This window comes from Octopus bimaculoides, chromosome 12 (genome assembly GCF_001194135.2).
Source record: "Octopus bimaculoides isolate UCB-OBI-ISO-001 chromosome 12, ASM119413v2, whole genome shotgun sequence".
NCBI lineage: Eukaryota > Metazoa > Mollusca > Cephalopoda > Octopoda > Octopodidae > Octopus > Octopus bimaculoides.
Window position 1 is genome coordinate 65,687,263 of NC_068992.1, and position 19,638 is coordinate 65,706,900.

Sequence of the window (19,638 nt, forward strand, 5' to 3'; positions counted from 1 at the left end):
ATATATATATATATATATATATATAAACATAGATGCAGGAGTGGCTGTGTAGTGAGAAGCTTACTTCCCAACCACATGGTTCCGGGTTCAGTTCCACTGCGTGGCACCTTGTGAGTGGATTTGGGAGACGGAAACTGCAAGAAAACCGTCGTATAACATATATATATATATTGATGGAACCAAATTTTGGGTTTCATCTGTATTTAAAATTTGGGTTTTAAAATTCAGATACAAAGAGAAATAATGACGAGATGTAAAAGCAAATGTTGATGGTTTATTCAGGAAGATATAGAGAAGATGTTTCATTTCTTAAACCACGCAGGTTTAAATAACAAATAAAATGAACTCTAAACGAAAAATGTAAACATTTTCACTAGAAAAAAAAAAAAAAACTATGTGGCAGGTAACACAAAATGCTTGAAGTGATGTTTAGAAATGTCGAGCTTCAAAGAAAAACACAGTAAATAAATTAAAGTAGAAGTTATTTTGTGTAAATTGATTGTTTATTTTTAGTTTAAACAAACAAAATGGAAACCAGCTAGCAAAGAAATAACTGTTTGTTTCCACATCTTCTCTTGTACTTGTCGATAGAACATGCAGTTTCGACTGCATCTGATGCACTGCTTGACACTTCCGTTGTTTCCTGACAATAATTTCGTATATCGCCTTCTTTACAATTTGGTAATGTCTTTGAGAAAACATCATTATTCTCCACCGTGAATGGCGTCTTCAAGGCTGCTAATATGGTTCTATGACAAGTTTTAAAGCCATGTTAATGAAGTTTTTCTACAGTAGCCCAGGATACCTTTTCTTCCATTATATCATCTTCACCATTATTTTTTTCTCGATAATTCACTTCTATTTTATCAGAAGGTATATTTTGAATGATTTCTTGATCGGCGAAATTGGTTGCCACTTCAATATTATCTTCCGTACTTATTTCATATTCAATGTCAGCAGTATTAGGTTTCAAAAATGGCTTAGCACCCCTTTCAGCTCTTCCACATCACATGTCCTCTGCCACTTCTATAAATACAACCTTTCGTAATATTTCTCTTTATCACACTCTATTCTACATATATTGCGTTTGGCCATAACTTTCGTCACCCTCTTAAAGTGTTTCATGCCTGACTGCTTTCCATGCAGTCACGAGTGAAAACATTCCCCCTTTAATTGTAAGCTATCTTCAAATTCAGTATGGATGATATTGTAATGAGCCAAATACACCATAAAATCATTTTTACTGCGGCATTTAAATCTCCTGAGGGTTCCTTCGTTCATAGGTTGAATCATTGAACTTACATCTGATGGTAAGATCATTTCTCACTAATTTTCATTGATGTATGTGACCCTTCTCGAGATATATGAACAATAAGAGAGATTTGGGATTTATGGCCTTCCCCCTCCCCGCATTTCCTTAAGTTCTGATAAATTAATGAAACAGAATGATGAACAAACCAGTCGGGAATTGTGTATCTTTGTTCACCCAAGAATTGTTTCGAGATTCACAGGCAGGTGCACAATCCCGTTAAAACTCGTGGACATTTCAATTTACTAATCATCAAAGCTTGATTATATGTTGGTCAAGAATATTAAGATATGCAAGAATGATTAATCTTTCCTTACTAAGCTTAAATCTTGAAGAATTTCTTTCTTGGTTTCTTGCCAAACATTTAGTGAGGAAAGACTTATGTAAACCGCGACTTTATCAGAAATTCTAAATTTCATCGGTTGCGAGATCCTTGCCAGTAACAATGCTATCAAATATTGTCCTAGATTTCGTTGCTGCTTGTGTCTCAGCAGACTGACTTTCTCCATCAATCTCTAATACTATGAGTAGTCTTAATATTATGACTAATCTTAATACTATGACTAGTCTTAAAATTTCTTTGTCATCCACCACTTAAGGTTCGCTCCGTTTATATATTCATTTGTTCCTTAAAACACTTACTTTGGCAATAAGAACCGATCCGCGAATTACCATTCCTTCTGATTGTTTTAATAAAAAAATAAAGAAAGAAAGAAAAAGAAAAAAAACATTTTATGAAGATTTTCAAATTCTGACCAATGTAATGTTTTTTTGTTTCAGCAATTTTATTGTAAGTCTCAGAATTCCTTTCCCCCATTAGAATGGAACTACTCTCACCAATTTCTCACTTGGAAATTATTTTGATTAGTTCGTCTTTCTCTTCACACAAAGAAGTTAATCTACTTGAGGCGCCATTTTCTACTTCAGGGACTATAAAGGACATTAGGCTTATAAATAATTTTACAATTCATATTAAATGGAAAGAGTAGGACACAAAATTACGGACGTCACCACAAATTAGTTGTTTGCTTTGCAACAGCGGTTGTGTGTCATTTGTTGATTGCGTGTGATTTTTTTAAAAAATGACTGTATTCTCCGGAGATCCATATTTCTGAAATCCAAATGATAGGAATTTTACAGAGAAGCATTCACCAAACGCAGCTAACGTTGAGACTATGCCATTACATAAAGCAAGTGGCCGAAGCGGTAGAGAGTTGGACAAAATATCAGTATTTACATGAGTTCCTTTAGGTTCCAAGTTCAAATCCCACAAGTATTAACTTTGCCTTTTTCGTTCTACAATCGGTAAAATAGGTACAAGTCAATAATAATACAAACATTGAAAATTGCGTTTATATTAAAAAGCTGTTGACTTCTATAAGAATATATTACATTCCACTTCTCTCTTTTCTTTTCTCAGTATAATTTTGTTTCTTTGGTGCTTTCATAAAACATCAGATTGATACTCTCCCATCCTACGCAACTTCAATGCACAGCTCTATATATACATACATATATATACGCATATAACAGCATATAAAGACTTCATGTATACAGCTTTTATGCAGCACATGTCATATTTCTACTATTCAATATGGCGACCGTCTTTACTGACAAGACTTTCAAATCGGTTTTGCAGCACTTTGAGAACATTCGGTACCACGCTATCCGTTCTTTTCAGCTACCTAATACCTTCCTAATTATTCTGGCCGTGTGAAGGAGATAAACCTTATTATTATTATTATTATTATTAAAAATGAGTACCAGCTCAATGCTAGTGCAACCCTCTCTTCTCTCAGCTATCACATTCACGATGTTGTATTAAGAATAGGAGGGGCGAGTGTCTATATCTACCCACTTCTAAAGAGTTAAGAAAATCACTAAAGCCTGCTACATGTTACTGAACCACACTCGCTCGCCAGTGACCGCTATGGATCTCTCAACTTATTTATGTCACACCAGGTCATCGAGAAAACATAAATATCTTTCTCTTTAAACCACAGAATAACGAAATTTGAAGAGCAAATTCTTAAATAAACGATGTTCAGATCTGCTGATATCATGAATAACAGAAAAGGGTTCACGTTGTATGAAAGATTGTCACGAAAGACATCGAACCTGAACTTTAGTGAGTGTCGTGTATAGTTGTGTGGTAGACACAAGAGTTATCTAAGATTAGCCAGTCATAGAGTATCTTCATATTTATACATTGTGTTTGTCAGCGGGGGGAACACAAGTCAAAGCGGATAATGGATTAATATTTGATGTTTGCAAATCGGTAGATAACGGGGATTATAAAAGTTCATATACATACATATGTATATATATATATATATATATATATATATATATGTATGTATATATACACACACACATGTGTGTATATATATATGTATATATTTTTTCTAATATATAATTCCTATACATCACCTCCAAACCTTCCAATATATATATATATATATATATATATATATATATATATATATATATACTAACACACATACACGTACATGTATATATATATTGATATATACATACACATATAGAGATGCATAGATCTCTTTGTATATATTGTAATGAAATATACTTTATATATAGTGCCAACATTATCTGGTGAAGAAGTCAACATGTTAGGGAGAGTAGAACGGATGTGTTTATCATTTCTAAAGTTCACTCAGCTCTGAGTTTCCGGTCTCTTCTACTGTTGCCTCAGGCCGACGAAAGACTTGTCAATGTATTTGGCAGATGGAAACTGAAAGAAGCCCGTCGTATATATACATATATATCTGTGTGTCCCGCAGCACCGCTTGACAACCGGTGTTGGTGTATATATGTCCCCGTAATTTAACAGTTCGGCAAAAGAGGCCGATAGAATAAGCATCAGGCTTTAAAAAAAAAAGTACATGAGTCGAAAAGGCGATGCCCCAGCATGGCCACAGTCCAAGGATTGAAACAAGACATAAAAAATACAAATGCACGTATGATAATGATAAAGACTGCTCTCTCACGACCGAGGAAGACCATCACTGACCATTGCCTGTAGAGGATGTTATTGCATCCGCGGTCGACTTCACCCGGGTTCGCGCCCGCACCTTCCATGCTCGCCGCGGCGCCCACCTCCTTGACTGGGCATCGGAAAGTTGCCTCGATGGCGATTGCACAACCCAAAATCTCAGATCCAATAACGCTTGCACAGCACTTCACATTTATTGACTATGTTTATATTTTTCTCCTACATACATCAGGCGCATGGCTCAGTGGTTAGAGCATCGATCTTACGTCGTGAGGCTGTGAGTGCAATTCCCAGACCGGGCTGCATGTTGTGTCCTTGAGCAAGACACTTTATTTCACGTTGCTCCAGTTCACTCAGCTGTAGAAATGAGTTTCCAGATCCCTGGCGCAAAGCTGTTTCGGCCCCTTTGCCTTTCTCTTGGATAACATCAGTGGCGTGAAGAGGGGAGGCTGGTATGCATGGGCGACTGTTGGTCTTCCATAAACAACCTTGCCTGGACTTGTTCCTCGGAGGGTAACTTTCCAGGTGCAATCCCAAGGTCAGTCATGACCGAAGGGGGTCACCCCAGAATGACAGAAAGCAAAGCTAAACTTCGGTGAAATTTGAATTCAAACGGTAGAGCAACGAACAATATTTCTTCTGATAACACAGTTGCTCTACCGTTTCTATGCCATACACTGCAATTAAGTCATTTCTGGTATAAACACAATGCCACAAACAATGAAATATAGTAAAGAGACACTTGCCAAAAGTGCCATACAGTGAGATTGAACCCAAGATCACATGACTGGAAAGCAAGCTTCTTACCCACACAACCACACCTGTACCTTAAGCAGATCACACACACGGAGTTCAGGTGTACTAAGACTTACCAAAGGAGGAGATGGCTTGATGGTCAGAGCATGTTAGAAACCAAAACCACCAACATGTAACAAACAACAACAATAGTTTGTAGCAAATGTTTTAATTAAAAATATCTTCGTCATCCCCCCGTCCACCCCCACCCAGTTCCTCATTCTCACATTTCTCCGCACTGAGAGATGACAACTGGTAATTTAGGTTTGTTGTTTGGTCCTGTTGGTACATTCTCGATTTTGCGTAAAACCAGCAAACCATCAATCACTTTGCCTGGGAAAAAGCGAAACAACAAAGAGCATTGTGTAGATAGATGCGAGTATATATACACACGCACACGTGTGTGCGTGTGTGTGTGTGTATTATAATGCTGGAAGCCCCAGTTAAAAACAACAAATATAATTTGATTAATGGCAGCATGGAATTCATAAAAATAGAACTAGTTTAAATGATGGATCATCATCATCATCAGTGACGACAACAATGCTGATGATTATGATGATGATGACGATGATGGTACTAATGATGATGATGATGATGACAACAATGAAAAGGAAGATGATGGAGATGATGGAGATGATGATGATAATGTAGATGACAAGGCCAGTGATGATGACGTTAACGATGATGATGATTACAATGAAGAGAAAATGACACAATGGTACATAAAAAAACATTTTATTTTAAACAACATTTCATTTTTAATTCTTATTCATCATCATCATCATCATCATCATCGCTGTTAACGACTCTCAGTCGTTGACACTAATTATCTTTGACTGCCTCAACAATATCCCCCATCATACACACACACACCCTCTGACAAGTAATTACAGACATTATTCTATCATGAGTTTTCCAAGTCACAAGACCCTTCCTAAGTTACAGGACTATTTACTCTCAAGAGCTTCCCATGCGGCATCGTGCATGTTGTGCTTAATATATCTTAATACAGGTATCATCATCATCATCATTTAGTGTACATTTTCCATTCTGGCATGGGTTGGACAGTATGACTGGAGCTACTATGGCCAGGGATTGAACCAGGATCCATTCTCTGTTCTGGCATGGTTTCTATGGCTGGATGCCCTTCCTGATGCCAACCACTCCAGAGTGTGCACTGGGTGCTTTTTATGTGCCACCAGTATGACCCACATCCTCATCATTTAATGTCCCTTTTCCATGCTGGATATAGATACATAAATGTGTGTGTGTGTATGTATATATATATATATTACGGAGATGTACTTGCATAGAAAGGGACTTGATCTGAGAATGTGTGTGAAACAAAAACAATTGCAGCACTGAAGATGTTTTATAAGCCACTTAAGAACACACAAAAACCGTTAGATTCACTTCAACATTTAAATTTAATTTGTGTGAAAATATTTTTGTCAGTTTGAAACTGCGACTTAGCACAAAGTTTTGCCAGTGAACAGGTCATGGTTTCAAAGCACTGAAAATATTTTGACACAAATCAAATTTAAATGTTGAAGTGAACCTAACAGATTCCTGTGTGTTCTTAAATGGCTTACAAACATCTTCAGTGCTGCAATTATACATACATAAATATACATACATAAATATATATATATAGTGATATAGATAGATAGATAGATCAATAGACAGACAGACAGACAGATAGATAATGTGTGAATGTGTGTAGGAATAACAAAGCTGTACATATTAATGAGCACCAACACCCAAATGAAAAAGGATCTCTGAGCAAACCCTTAAGGTTATCAGCTTATAATACAGTCAACCTAGAATATTATCTACTATGAACAGGTTTCTGAAATTTTTATACTTTTATTGTATATATATCTGTACACATGTCTCTCTTTCCTCTGCATGTATGCGTATATATGATCATCAACATCTTTTAACATCCGTCTTGCAAGATGGAATGGTACTTACCAAATACAACATGTTTGGAGTCAAGGAAGTCACATTTCGCACACGTAATGAAGAACTGGCAACCGTTGGTGTCTTTCCCGCTGTTGGCCTGAAATAGGAAACAGTATTTTTAGAAAGCGTAACCGGTTCAATACAGAGACAACAATGCCACCAATGTCTCTATTCCTGCAAGGGTCAGGCAGTAGTACCTGAGGTGGGTTTTCTAGGGATGGATGCACTTCCTCTAACCTTCATTTATTTTTCAAGCAAGGTAATATTTTCCCCACTCTTTTGAACACAGAAACCACACACACGTAACAGCTTTAATAGTAATGTAAATTTGTGCTCAATGCTGTGATTAGCAGCCATTTATAGATATAAATACATCTACATGTATGTATATCTACATGTGTGTGTATGTATGTATGAGTACATGAGCATATATTACATCACACACACACACATTAAACAGAGTAAAATATAATCTCATTTTCACAATTTCAGTGGGGAAAAAATGAATTATTTTTATTGTCAGATTAATGAATTAAGTTCACTAAATTTTCTAGCAACAAAAGAAAAAAAATACTGAGTATATAATTGAAATATAATATATATATATATATATATATATATATATATATATATATACATATACACACACACATATATGTACCTATACACACACACACACATATATATATATGTGTATACATACATACACACACATATATATATACACACACACACACACATATATACACATGCATATGCATACACTGTTGGCATTGATGAAACTGTCAGTGGCAATGACAAGCACTGGCTGTCGCATGTGTGTGTATTTTGTGTGCAATCAGTGTGTGTGGATATTTACATAGACCTGCATACACAAACGGTGAAGCCAGACAGATAAAGAGAGTAAAATGATTGATTTAATATCTTAATGCAGAAGAATAGATTTAATTGAAATACACAAAGAAAAAGACAGGAGAGTGTGTGTGTGTGGGGGGGGGGGGTCAACCGTTTCTTCTGTCTGTCAGAGACAATCTAAGACTCTGGAAGTTTTCAGTTCCTCTCCAAGATACAGACATGGGTAATAGAGTCCAAGACAACATCAGGCATACAGAATGGTCAAGGCTGCAATGGCCTTGTTCGGAAGTCGACTGGTTAAGAGTTGACCTAGGGTTAAACCACAGCAACACAGAACTCTCAATACAACAGAATGGCTGCTGCTGAACCTGTTGAATACATACATATTCATTCACTGAGTGTCCCCTTTTCCTATCCCTGGAGACAAATTCTTTCAGCTTTCCTCACAGGGCTTTGGTTACCCAGGGCTATAACACCTGTCTAAGGTACAGCACAGTGAGACTGAACCCATAACTGTCATTTAGAAACAACCGCTTTAACCACACACCCATGTCTGCACCCATACACACATACAAATACACATATATATACACACACATATACACACACACACATACATACACAGATATATATCAATAATAATAAAAGGGTAAAATTAATTAATTAATAATTAATTAATCTAACCAAGCAGTTTGTTCCTAGATTTCCAGCAAATGTGACAAGCAGTTTATTCGTAGCGTTTCTACATTTAACAAGATTTTATTTTGATTGGACAGAAGATCAAACTGTGCCATTGGCGGCACTTGTGAACCACAACGATACGTGTACTGAGGTGTGAGGGGAGAGAACACCATTTGTAGGAAGGTGCTTTATGTATCGTTAGCAAGAAAGAATATTTAATGCAGTCAGAGACGAGTTTGTGTGAAACCCTACTTACCATGGATAGTATTCCAGGGCCGGTGTGTTTTAAGGTGAAGTTTTCATCAGCAAACACATTACCAAATATACTCATCACTCCTGTACCATCACCCTAAAATCAGAGAAACAGAGAATACAAGGAGGCAGGTAAGAGAAGAGGGTTGGGATGGTCTTTTTTCATTTGATATTTCTGTTAATATATTATCAGTATTATCATTATTATTATTACTATTAACAGACGTAGGTGCGGCTGTGTAGTAAGTAGCTTGCTTCCCAACCACATAGTTCTGGTTTCAGTCCCACTGCGCGGCACCTTGGGCAAATGTCTTCTACTGTAAGCTCAGTGAGTGGATAAGGTAGACAGAAACTGAAAGACCGTCGTGTACATATGTGTGTGTGTGTGTGTGTGTGTGTCATTGTGTCTGTGTTTGTCCCCCCACCATCGCTTGACAACCGATGTTGCTGTGTTCTTACATCCTTGTAACTTAGCAGTTCGGCAAAAGATACCGATAGGATAAGTACCAGGCTTAACAAAGAATAAGTCCTGGGGTCAATTTGTTCAACTAAAGCTGGTGCTCCAGCATGGCCGCAGTCAAATGACTGAAATAAATAAAAGAATGAGGCAAAGTGCTGGCAGAATTGTTAGCACACTCGGCAAAATGGTTAGTGACATTTCATCTGTCTTCATGCCCTGAGCTCAAATTCCAGTAAGAAGAGAAATATAAGTTTGGGAAGTGGGGGGAAGAGACATGGGGAAGAGAAATGAAAAAGTTACTGAAACTTACATTAACAAAATCTCCTCCTTGGACCATGAAATCTTTGATAACCCTGAAAGGAGAGAAGACATGATTAGTTTTGTTTTTTTGTTTGAAATATAAGGTATCTTCTGTTCCTAACATACAAGTTCAGCCCCAACTGTGTAAAGTAATCGAAGGGGTTTTATGTCACAGATTTTATCAGTTGTTTGCTGGAAAGTAAAAAACAACGGCAGTGATACAACTGGTTTCTAGTTTTCTGAGATCTTCATCAGAAGTGTATATCATAGAGAGAGATCAGTAACTTGTAGGCTAATTATATCTAGAAGCTAGAACTCAGCTAAACTGGAGAGTCTAATTTGCATAACACTGCAGATATGGAGAAATTAATTCATTCATTGACAGTGTTATAACACAATAGGTCTTTGTAGGGTGTTTTGTTTTGTTTTTGATAATTTTTTCATATCCATACAAAATTATTTGCCTACATTTATCATGTTTGAGAAGAAGACCCATCAAGCCAAGTAAAATCACAGTTGTGGCAGACACTAGCATCGCGTAAAAAGCACCCATCACACTCTCAGAGTGGTTGGCATTAGGAAGGGCATCCAGCCATAGAAAACCATACCAAATGAGACTGGAGTCTGGTGCAGCCTCCCAGCATGCCAGCCCTGGTGAAACCATCCAGCCCATACCAGCATGGACAATGGATGTTAAATGATGATGATGATTTCACAGCAAGGCTAAAACTGTGTTAATCTTTCTGTTGCCATATTTCTTTTGAAATACATGGCCCTTGTTTCAATTACAAAAAAGGTAAATAAATAAAACGGGGCTTTGGGGTGGAGGTGAAAAAAGACTACCCACCTGTGAAATATTGAACCTTTGTAACCGACAGGGACTCCATCTTTTCTATATTCACCTGTACAGAATTGTCTGGAACATATAAAATAGAGCATCAAAGACAGAGACTACACCAGTGGTGCTCAGGTTATCAACGGAGTCCCACGATTAGCAAATATTAATATATTAATAAATATAACGAGTCATGAATTCTGATACACCCTGTATGGACAATAAATTGCTTGCACTTCTACAATACAGTAATCCCTCAACTATCACAGGTGTTGTGTTCCAAATCCCCCATGATAGGTGAAAATCCGCAACGTAGAGACAGTATTGTACTGTATATTTTCTTTTATTTCTTCTATAATTTGCATATATTTATTTTATTATAAATGCAAAACAACACCACAAAGGAATCGATGGAAGCTTAAATAATAAACCGCGACAGGTGAACTGCGACAGGTGAACCGCGACAGGTGAACCACGACAGGTGAACTGCGACAGGTGACCCATGACAGGTGAACCGCAAAATCTCCTCCCACCCTGCTCAACTACTCATCTTCTATGAACCACATTAATTACAATAATCTCCCAATCTCACATTAAACTGAATGCTGGCTTCAACAAATTCATTAAACACAACGCCAACGATAATTCCACTTGAACATGTCTACCATGGATACATAAAATAAAGTCCCCAAATCACTGAAATGACTAAAAAAACAAAAACAGTTGAGAAGTTAACATCAGAAAATAGATTCAGTTAGAAACAATCAAAATATAAGGAAAAAAAAAACAAAAACACATCCAAACCAAGTAAGTATGGAAAAACATAGGTGTAGAACAATAAAGAAATGTTTTATAAAACTAAAGAACAGCTTTTACCTGAAATTCTCGGCTGTTCTGGGCACAGCATCAGCAAAGAGTTCAAATTTGATTCGTCCAACTTCCTGAAATAACAAATAAACAATGGCAGATTAGCAGAAAGAATTGGTTCCATGTCTTCTGTATTTGTGTAAAGGAACAATGACTTTGGTCAAAATGCTTTGAAGAGACAAAATTCTGCTAAGGACAGCCGAGCACATCCAGTATTGGATTAAGAAACTCACTCGAAGCACTGCAGCCAAATCTAATATAAAACCAGAGATTTTGTTCAGATCACAGCAGGAAGAGACAAAAGTAAGAAAGACACCCAATATAATAAGTATTAGGCTTACAAAGAATAAGTGCTGGGGTCGATTTGTTCGACTAGAGGCGGTGCTCCAGCATGGCCGCAGTCAAGTGACTAAAACAAGTAAAAGAGTAAAGACCTATCACTACTCTATCCAATGTGTCCTTCTTTCTCTATGACAGGTGGAGTGTGAATTAAGGAACACATAGCTCCTATTTCAAGCATATCGAGCGACCATGTTGAAGCTTCCTCCTCGATGATCTAATAGTTTTCTGGGGGTTATTAATGGGTGTTACTATTTAATGTGGAAGCGAAATATGAAAGACAAGATAGAAATTGAACGCGTGGTTATGTGTAAGGGAAGCAATTCAGTCACTGAAGTAACAAATAACATGCAGCACTTACGTCCCCTGAACGCAGAACCGACCGAAGCTAATAAAGCATTATACCTTTCATAGGTCTAATAAATTGCTCTCTCATTAGATCCGATTATCATATGGTCGCTCCACTAAATGACACTGTATTGAAGTGTATGTAAATATATATATAGCGTTGCTATAATGCAAAAGTATCGTAAGTCCAAAACGTTTTACCATTCATAATTTCCATAGCAGAACTGTTGTACCGCACTTTGACAATTTTTGATATTTTGGCATCTGAAGCAGCTGGAGATACGATGGTTTGACCAAAAGAACCAGCTATTGCAAGCAAAAGTAAATCTTCGAAAAAAACAATTTGGCCAAATTTGGACATACGATAGTTTAACATAAATGCATTGTGAAACTATGATAATTATAACTGACATTTGACAAAGCTCAGGTGAGACCCACAATGGAATTTAGCTTTCAAAATTAATATGCTGCTGCTGTTGCACACAGTGGTATCTTAGACCACATCCATATAAGGGCCACCCACCTGACTGATTAGCATAAAGTAACTCACAAAATATCTCCTTCACAACTACTATTTCCAGCCTGCTGTTGTTCCAGCAACTAGGTTTTCAGAACATCCTCCTCAACTGCTAATTGGGTCATCTAGGTAACAGGAACTTTGCAACCAAGGACACTTTGGGGCCAATTGAGAAAGTTTATCTCACCTGCGTTGTTAGTGTTTATTGCTCCTGTGCACCTGCCACATACAAAGTCTACTTTTTCTGTTAATCTTCCTGGAATACCACTGTTCCTTTTCTATGTCTATAGTTTGCATTGCATACACTTGACATCTTACAGAATTTCTGCCTCCTCCTCCTCCTCAAAGCTATTTCCTTGATGGAAGCAGACACTTGTCTGTTTTCCTACTTAGAGACCCTTTCATTCCAGGCTTCGCTTCCACACCTCAAGTTTCTTTCTTAATTCTGCTGCAGATTCGCTTATAATAATGAGGTCATCAGCATAAAAGAGCTCCCAGGAGTAATGATTCTTAAACTCGTCTGTCATGGCCATGAATAGGATGGGATTGATAACTGAGCCCTGGAGAACTCCTGTCTGAACACTTAGAATCATCCCTATATTCACTGTCATCCTACACCTGACAACATCTCTATACATGGCTCTCTGGCTTCCACAAGCAATTTTTTTACATTAATTCCTTAGAGATCCCCCAGATTACAGAGCAAGGGACCCTGTCAAAAGCATTCTCCACATTATGAAAGCTTAAATACAGTGGCTCACTTTTAGCTAAGCACTTCTCCCACATCACATTTATCATCTGCCCCCACCACACCACCCAATAATCTCTCCTCCCCACTCTGGGAGAGTCATTCTCTTTCAGTGTCTTGTTACGTAACACACCCACAGGTTCGATTTCCACTCATTTACTTATTTATTTTATCTAAAGTGCAATGAAAATTTTAGAAAAAAGAAATAAGTAAATGAGTGGAAATTGAATCAGTGAGTGTCTTAAGTAAGACACTGAAAGAGAATGAATCTCCTCAGATACAATGATATATGTGTGTGTGTGTGTGGTTCAAAACTGTACAAACTACAACAAACATGGTGTATTAGTTTGATGTTCAGGAAAAATGGAAGTCTTGAATGCTTTGAGCCTGAGACTCAAAACATTCAAGGCTCTGCCAAACTAATACACCTTGTTTGTTGTTCTCCCCCACCCCATCTCTTTCTTTTGTACAGTTTCGAACCCCATATAATATAGGCTCATGTGGTCACTCCAATTTGATCCTGTTTAACTGAACCTTCATCTCCTCTACTTTACCACTACTCCACCCAGACTACCATCGGAACTTTCTACTTCTCAGACTCTACCTTTATGGATCTTACTGTACACTGTGATTGACTAAGATATATAGAATTGGCTTATATGTAGTTTCCATCCGACAAATTTTATTCACAACTCATTGGTTTGGTCAGGATTAAAGAAAACCGTTGACCATGATGTCCTACAGTGTGGGCAAGGGTTTTCTATAGTCCTAGCCCAAAACAGAAAGGGTTTACTACAGACCTGAACTCAAAACCACAAGCTTACATGAGCAAACTTCTTAAATACATCGCCATGTCACCACCTATATTCACTCATATATTTTATGTCCATTTTTCCACGTTAGCATGGGTTAGACGAGTATAGTATCAAGACACTGCTTTTACAACCAGATGCCCTTCCTGTTGTCAAGTGAGAGATCTCTTAATTTAAACCAGGGTCACCAAATGGGCCAGATAAATGAGAGAATGATGAGTGCAGGCTGAACAACCATTTTGTTCAATTCAATACAGTGAATACACAAAAAATAAAGGCAACCAACATATTTATTTACCAAAACGTTATCAAAGAAGGTGATGTTAGCAATAAGATAGTTTTATCACACCTGGTGCACACATATCCGAATCTCACAAACTAAGCAGCAAAAAAGGTTGGTGAGATTTGTGAAACTGGTGTTTAGCTTTTAAGATATCATCAATATTTGCTTTGGAATTGCTGCATCCAACCAGGAGAATTGCTTTCAAATGTTCATCAGTCAACTTTGTTCAATGTTCTGACTTCACATTCTTCGTTTTTGAAAATGTTGGCTCACAGAGATAAGTTGTTCCAAACACTGATGCCATACCAGAGGCAAATGGAAGCTCATTGCAGGTACTCCCACAAGAGATACAGTGCAGCAGCAAGCAGGATGAACTGACTTCACAGGCCATAGTCTGGTGATCCCTGGTCTAAACATATTTAAAGGCACAGAGCATGAAGCTGGTTTATAAATTTATTTGATAATCAATGTTATTTAAGGCATAAATTGCAGAGATTGCCACAACTGGTTTCAGGTTTTATCAAATTTCTGGCAATCAGCAACTGCTTGAAAAGCATAAAAATGTGAAATTATAAAATGCAATTGAAATAAGAATAATAAAGTTCTATATTTAAGGGTAGACGAACATCACAAAGCTGTAACACAGTGAGATATTGATAAATCGGGTATAGCTGATCATGTATTGGAAAATGGAGACCATCTCCCCCTGTAGGATGAAGTTAAAATAATAGACAGAGAACACCACTGGAAAATACGAAAACTAAAAGAAGCAGCACATATGCTAGGACACAACAATCTCGTAAGTAGAGCGAGTGCAGATATGAACAGCATATGGGAACCAGTATTAAGAAAGGATAGGAGAATATTAGATTTATAAGCCCTAAAATTCACTCCATAATTGCCCACAGACATAGTGGTTAAGAGCGCGGGCTACTAACCCCAAGATTCCGAGTTCAATTCCAAGCAGTAACCTGAACAATAATAATAATAACATCAAAAAATACCTTAGGAATGAGAACCCAGGTTCGAAATTTCTCCAAGACACCTGAAGAAGGCTGGAGGGTATATCAGCCGAAAGGTTGTGTTAACAAGAAACAAGACGAAGACAAATATCCGTTGAATGTAAATAATGCAAATAATAATAATCTTTTCTACTCTAGGCACAAGGCCCGAAATTTTGGGGGAGGGGGCCAATCGATTACATCGACCCCAGTACGCAACTCGTACTCAATTTACCGACCCCGAAAATATGAAAATAGAACTCAGAGCGTAATAATAATAATAATAATGTCCCGAATAATACCCCGAAACCTTGAAATTTCCTGATGAAACTATCACCAGGTCGTATTTTTATGAATTGCATTGTTTTGACTTGTAAAAAAATTATAATCACAAACATACACGTACGCGGAGACAATTATGCGGGGTTTCATATCCGAAATCTATATTTGTGTAAACAGAAAGAAAACAAAGAGTGAAGATTTTCAGACGATGAATATTTAAGTATTAATGTATAAGATATTGATATGAATAGATCAAACTTAGACAGAGAAGAAACGACAGAGAAACTTAAAAAGTAGGAAGTAAGGAGTCCAACAGCCGTGTCGGGGAGATCGGAGACCCGGCAGGATGCTGGTACATGTCGATATATATAATTGCAGTTCGTAACAACCTTCTTTAAAGTTATACAACACAATGCTTCCCACCAAAACTGCTTCTCATCTATTTATGTTTCATTTACTCTTCATTCATTCGATCGGTTTTTGAAAACGCTTTGCCGGCAAATCTCCGATGAAGATATACATATATAAATAATAGGATACGCAGGCAACCCAGTGGATGGGAAATAGTGAATTAGTTTAGTTGAGTTTTAAACTACTTAATTTTGTTCGCTACTCACCGTGGTTCCTATTGTTATGTCAAAGAATACAACCGGGTTCCCGGGGTTCGAAGCAGTCATTTTCAAATATTTGAATTAAGCTGACAAGGGAGCTCACTCTTGTTGACTGGTGAAATTTTGACAAAAGAGCGTAACATGAACAATTCTTTTGTGTCCGAAGAGAGTCAGACTGTTCTAATGCCTTCCTGTGTAACACACGCACCGGTTCAATTTCCACTCATTTATTATTATTATTTTCTTCCAAAAATAAAAATGGGAATGATTTATTGAGCTTTTGTTGTCTATTTTTCCAGATTACATCAAACGCAATTGATATCAATTTTTTTTTTACGGTCATACATTATCTTTATTTATTTATGCACATCTCTTTTTTCATTGGATTGTGGCCACGCTGGAGCACCGCCTTGTGGGGTTTAGTCGAATTAATCGATCCCAGCAGTGATATTTATTATTCACAACCATATTCTTTTATTATTCACAACCATATGTGTGCGACATGCGCGTCAGAGACTGTACAAATTCAAGAAAGCTAACCCTTCAAACAAATATAGGAGAAGAATTGGTTACGGGTTTAATATAAAACTCAACATATAAGGGAGAATCATAAGGCTGGTTTCCATTTCACTGTATTTGATATTTTTGAAGATATGTTGGGAAAGGTTTGAATATCTCATCTTCTCAGATTAATCCTTATTAAATGAATATTAGTTCTCCTTCAAATAAACGCGATGGCGTTTACGACGTATTCTTCTTATAAGGAAAATAACTGCATTCTCAACTTTCGAAGTTCTCTCCCTTGGTATATCTTGTTCTCTGAGTCTATGAATTTTAGACGCCGTTAACTTTGCTTTTGTGAACGTACATTTGTCGCGTACCTTTCCAATGTACTTCATTCGAGAAGGAATAAATACTATAAGCCTTCATTACAATTTGATAGATACTATGCATATTGTATAAATAAGATGCTCAACAGAGAGCAATGTTCGCATAATTCACGGGTGGACAAACAGACACACACACACACACACACACACACACACACAAAACAACACACAGACACACACATACATACAACATACACACACACAAATACACACACATTCACATACCCCCCCGCTTTACATACACACACATATTTGAATAGCTGAAACGCTGTTTGATTTATTTTTTTCAGCGTACAATTTTCATCATCCCACTACCATGTACAACATCACCTCTTCCTTCCTTATTCATCTATCGCCCCTTCCTTTCTCATTCATCTATCACCCCTTCCTTTCTCATTCATGAACACAAGAGTATTGTTATAGTAGATTATCTCGGTAACCACAAGAGGTATGAAAAAATACAAAGCCAAGCATCACCACCGGATCCTTCTACACATCTGTGTCATTTTTCGTGCAATTCCACCCAGCCGTTTGACCGTGCATCGCAAGACAGGAAAGAATCGCCCATGTCAAATTTATATGTGTAGATTTGCACGATGGAGACAATCATCACTTTCCCTTTTACTCCAGATTTTACTTTATTTTGATATAATTTTATTAAAGAGATATTCTAATAAAGATATAATTTAATGAATCGATGTTGCTTTCGCCAAATTTAGAATCGTTTCTACAGAACCTGTGCTGACAATACTTAGATCTCAGCAAACCGTTTGTTAAAAGTTCACCCCCTGGATTTAGTCGCATGAATCTAATATATATGCAGGTATATTTTATTAACCTGTGAATGATTAAGTACAAAATAAATCTGGTGAGATTGGATCCAGGCGTAGAACCAGCGTTAAATTCACTTTAAAGCGAGACTAAAATGAATTTAACTTTGTCGGTTTCAAACTAATTTCTTCATTCATTTACTCCACTATTCTTATCGTTTCGTCGTCTCAAAACTTGCTTCCCTTTGCGAATCGTAGAAAAGAAATTGATGTAAATTAAATGACACGTACATTCCGGTCTCCATTGTTGATACTCAGAGTTTTAACTATTAACCGATGCCGACCTCATCTGTCAGACGTTTTTTTTTTTTTTTACTCTGTAATGTCTTGTTATAGTAAAGAATAAATATTACTCAACCGTGTGAGAAACGATCATTTTTCATTATTCTGTTGATTCCGACGCGTTCGCGATTCTGCCAGCTCACTGCTGACATCTTTACGTTGTGAGTTCAAATTCCACCAAGATTGACTTGGGGGGGAGGGGGTCGATGAAATAGGAACCATTTAAGCAGTGGGTTCGATCAATTTCATTGATTAACTCTTTCTCTCTCTCTCACTAAAATTCTTGGCTCTATGCCAAAATTTGTAACATATTCTGCCGATTTCATCACAAATATGAACTAACTATTGGTCGTTCATCAATTTGGTTTCTAAATAGTTTTACTAATTTTATTTTCGTCGATAAATCTAATAACCAAGAGATTCGGGAAGAACACCAGAAGTAACGATCTTTCAACTGCGAACTTACAATGATTTACAGTAAGAAAAAGGAACAATTTTACAATATTGTTTTTGATTGCTAAATTTACCGAAATCATAATGATAACCATTTCCCATCAAAATTCCGTTCCTGTGCTTATTACAAATTCCAAGCAGAAGACATTTTCAATTTTGAATTAATTAAGTAAATAGAGGTAAAGAGAGAACATAATTATTGATTTGTTGGTTAATTTCATTAATTCGTTCAGATATTAACAGTAATAAAAATAATATGCTATAAAATGATATCTAAAATCTTCCTCAATCAGAAACGATTACCCGAGCAGACATTTTATATTGTTTGTTTGTATCTTTTATTGAATTCTTATTACCATTTGTCTTTGCACTTCCGTTTATCTCGAAAACGGTCAATGAAGAAACAATTCAGAACCAGGAATCAACTCTGACCTTACAATAAAACCTTTTTTAAATTTCTGATAATAATATATATCATTTTCTACTCTAGGCACAAGGCCCGAAATCTTTGGGGAGTGGGCAAGTCGATTAGATCGACCCCAGTATGCAACTAACCATTTCGCTCGGCGCGCTAACGTTTCTGCCAGCTCGCCGCCTTCATAATAATATATATTTTTAAGAGAAAGGCGGTGAGCTGGCAGAATCGTTAGCGTACTGAGAAAAATGCTTAGCGCTATTTCGTCCGTCTTTACGTTCTGAGTTCAAATTCTGCCGAGGACGACTGTGACTTCTATCCCTTTCGGGGATCGATAAGATAAGTACCAGTTGCTCACTGGCGTCGATGTAATCGACTAGTCTCTCCTCCAACATTTCAAACATTCTTGTGAGATGAAGTTATTTTTACAGCAAAGTCTCATGTCAAACACCCACACACCGACACAGCAACATAATAGTGTGCGTATATATA

At 37.0% G+C, this 19,638-nt stretch overlaps 1 protein-coding gene across 1 annotated transcript; it reads right to left on the minus strand.

Annotated features, from left to right (window-relative positions):
* Window positions 1-5,267: 5,267 nt before the first annotated feature.
* LOC106884478 (peptidyl-prolyl cis-trans isomerase H) lies at window positions 5,268-16,403 on the minus strand. The gene is made up of 7 exons (XM_014935881.2): window positions 16,283-16,403; window positions 11,345-11,409; window positions 10,481-10,549; window positions 9,644-9,686; window positions 8,878-8,970; window positions 7,095-7,182; window positions 5,268-5,450 (listed from the first exon to the last, which is right to left on the minus strand). Exons 1-7 carry the CDS (start codon window positions 16,340-16,342, stop codon window positions 5,341-5,343), a joined length of 528 nt encoding a protein of 175 aa, XP_014791367.1. The 5' UTR covers window positions 16,343-16,403; the 3' UTR covers window positions 5,268-5,340.
* Window positions 16,404-19,638: the final 3,235 nt, after the last annotated feature.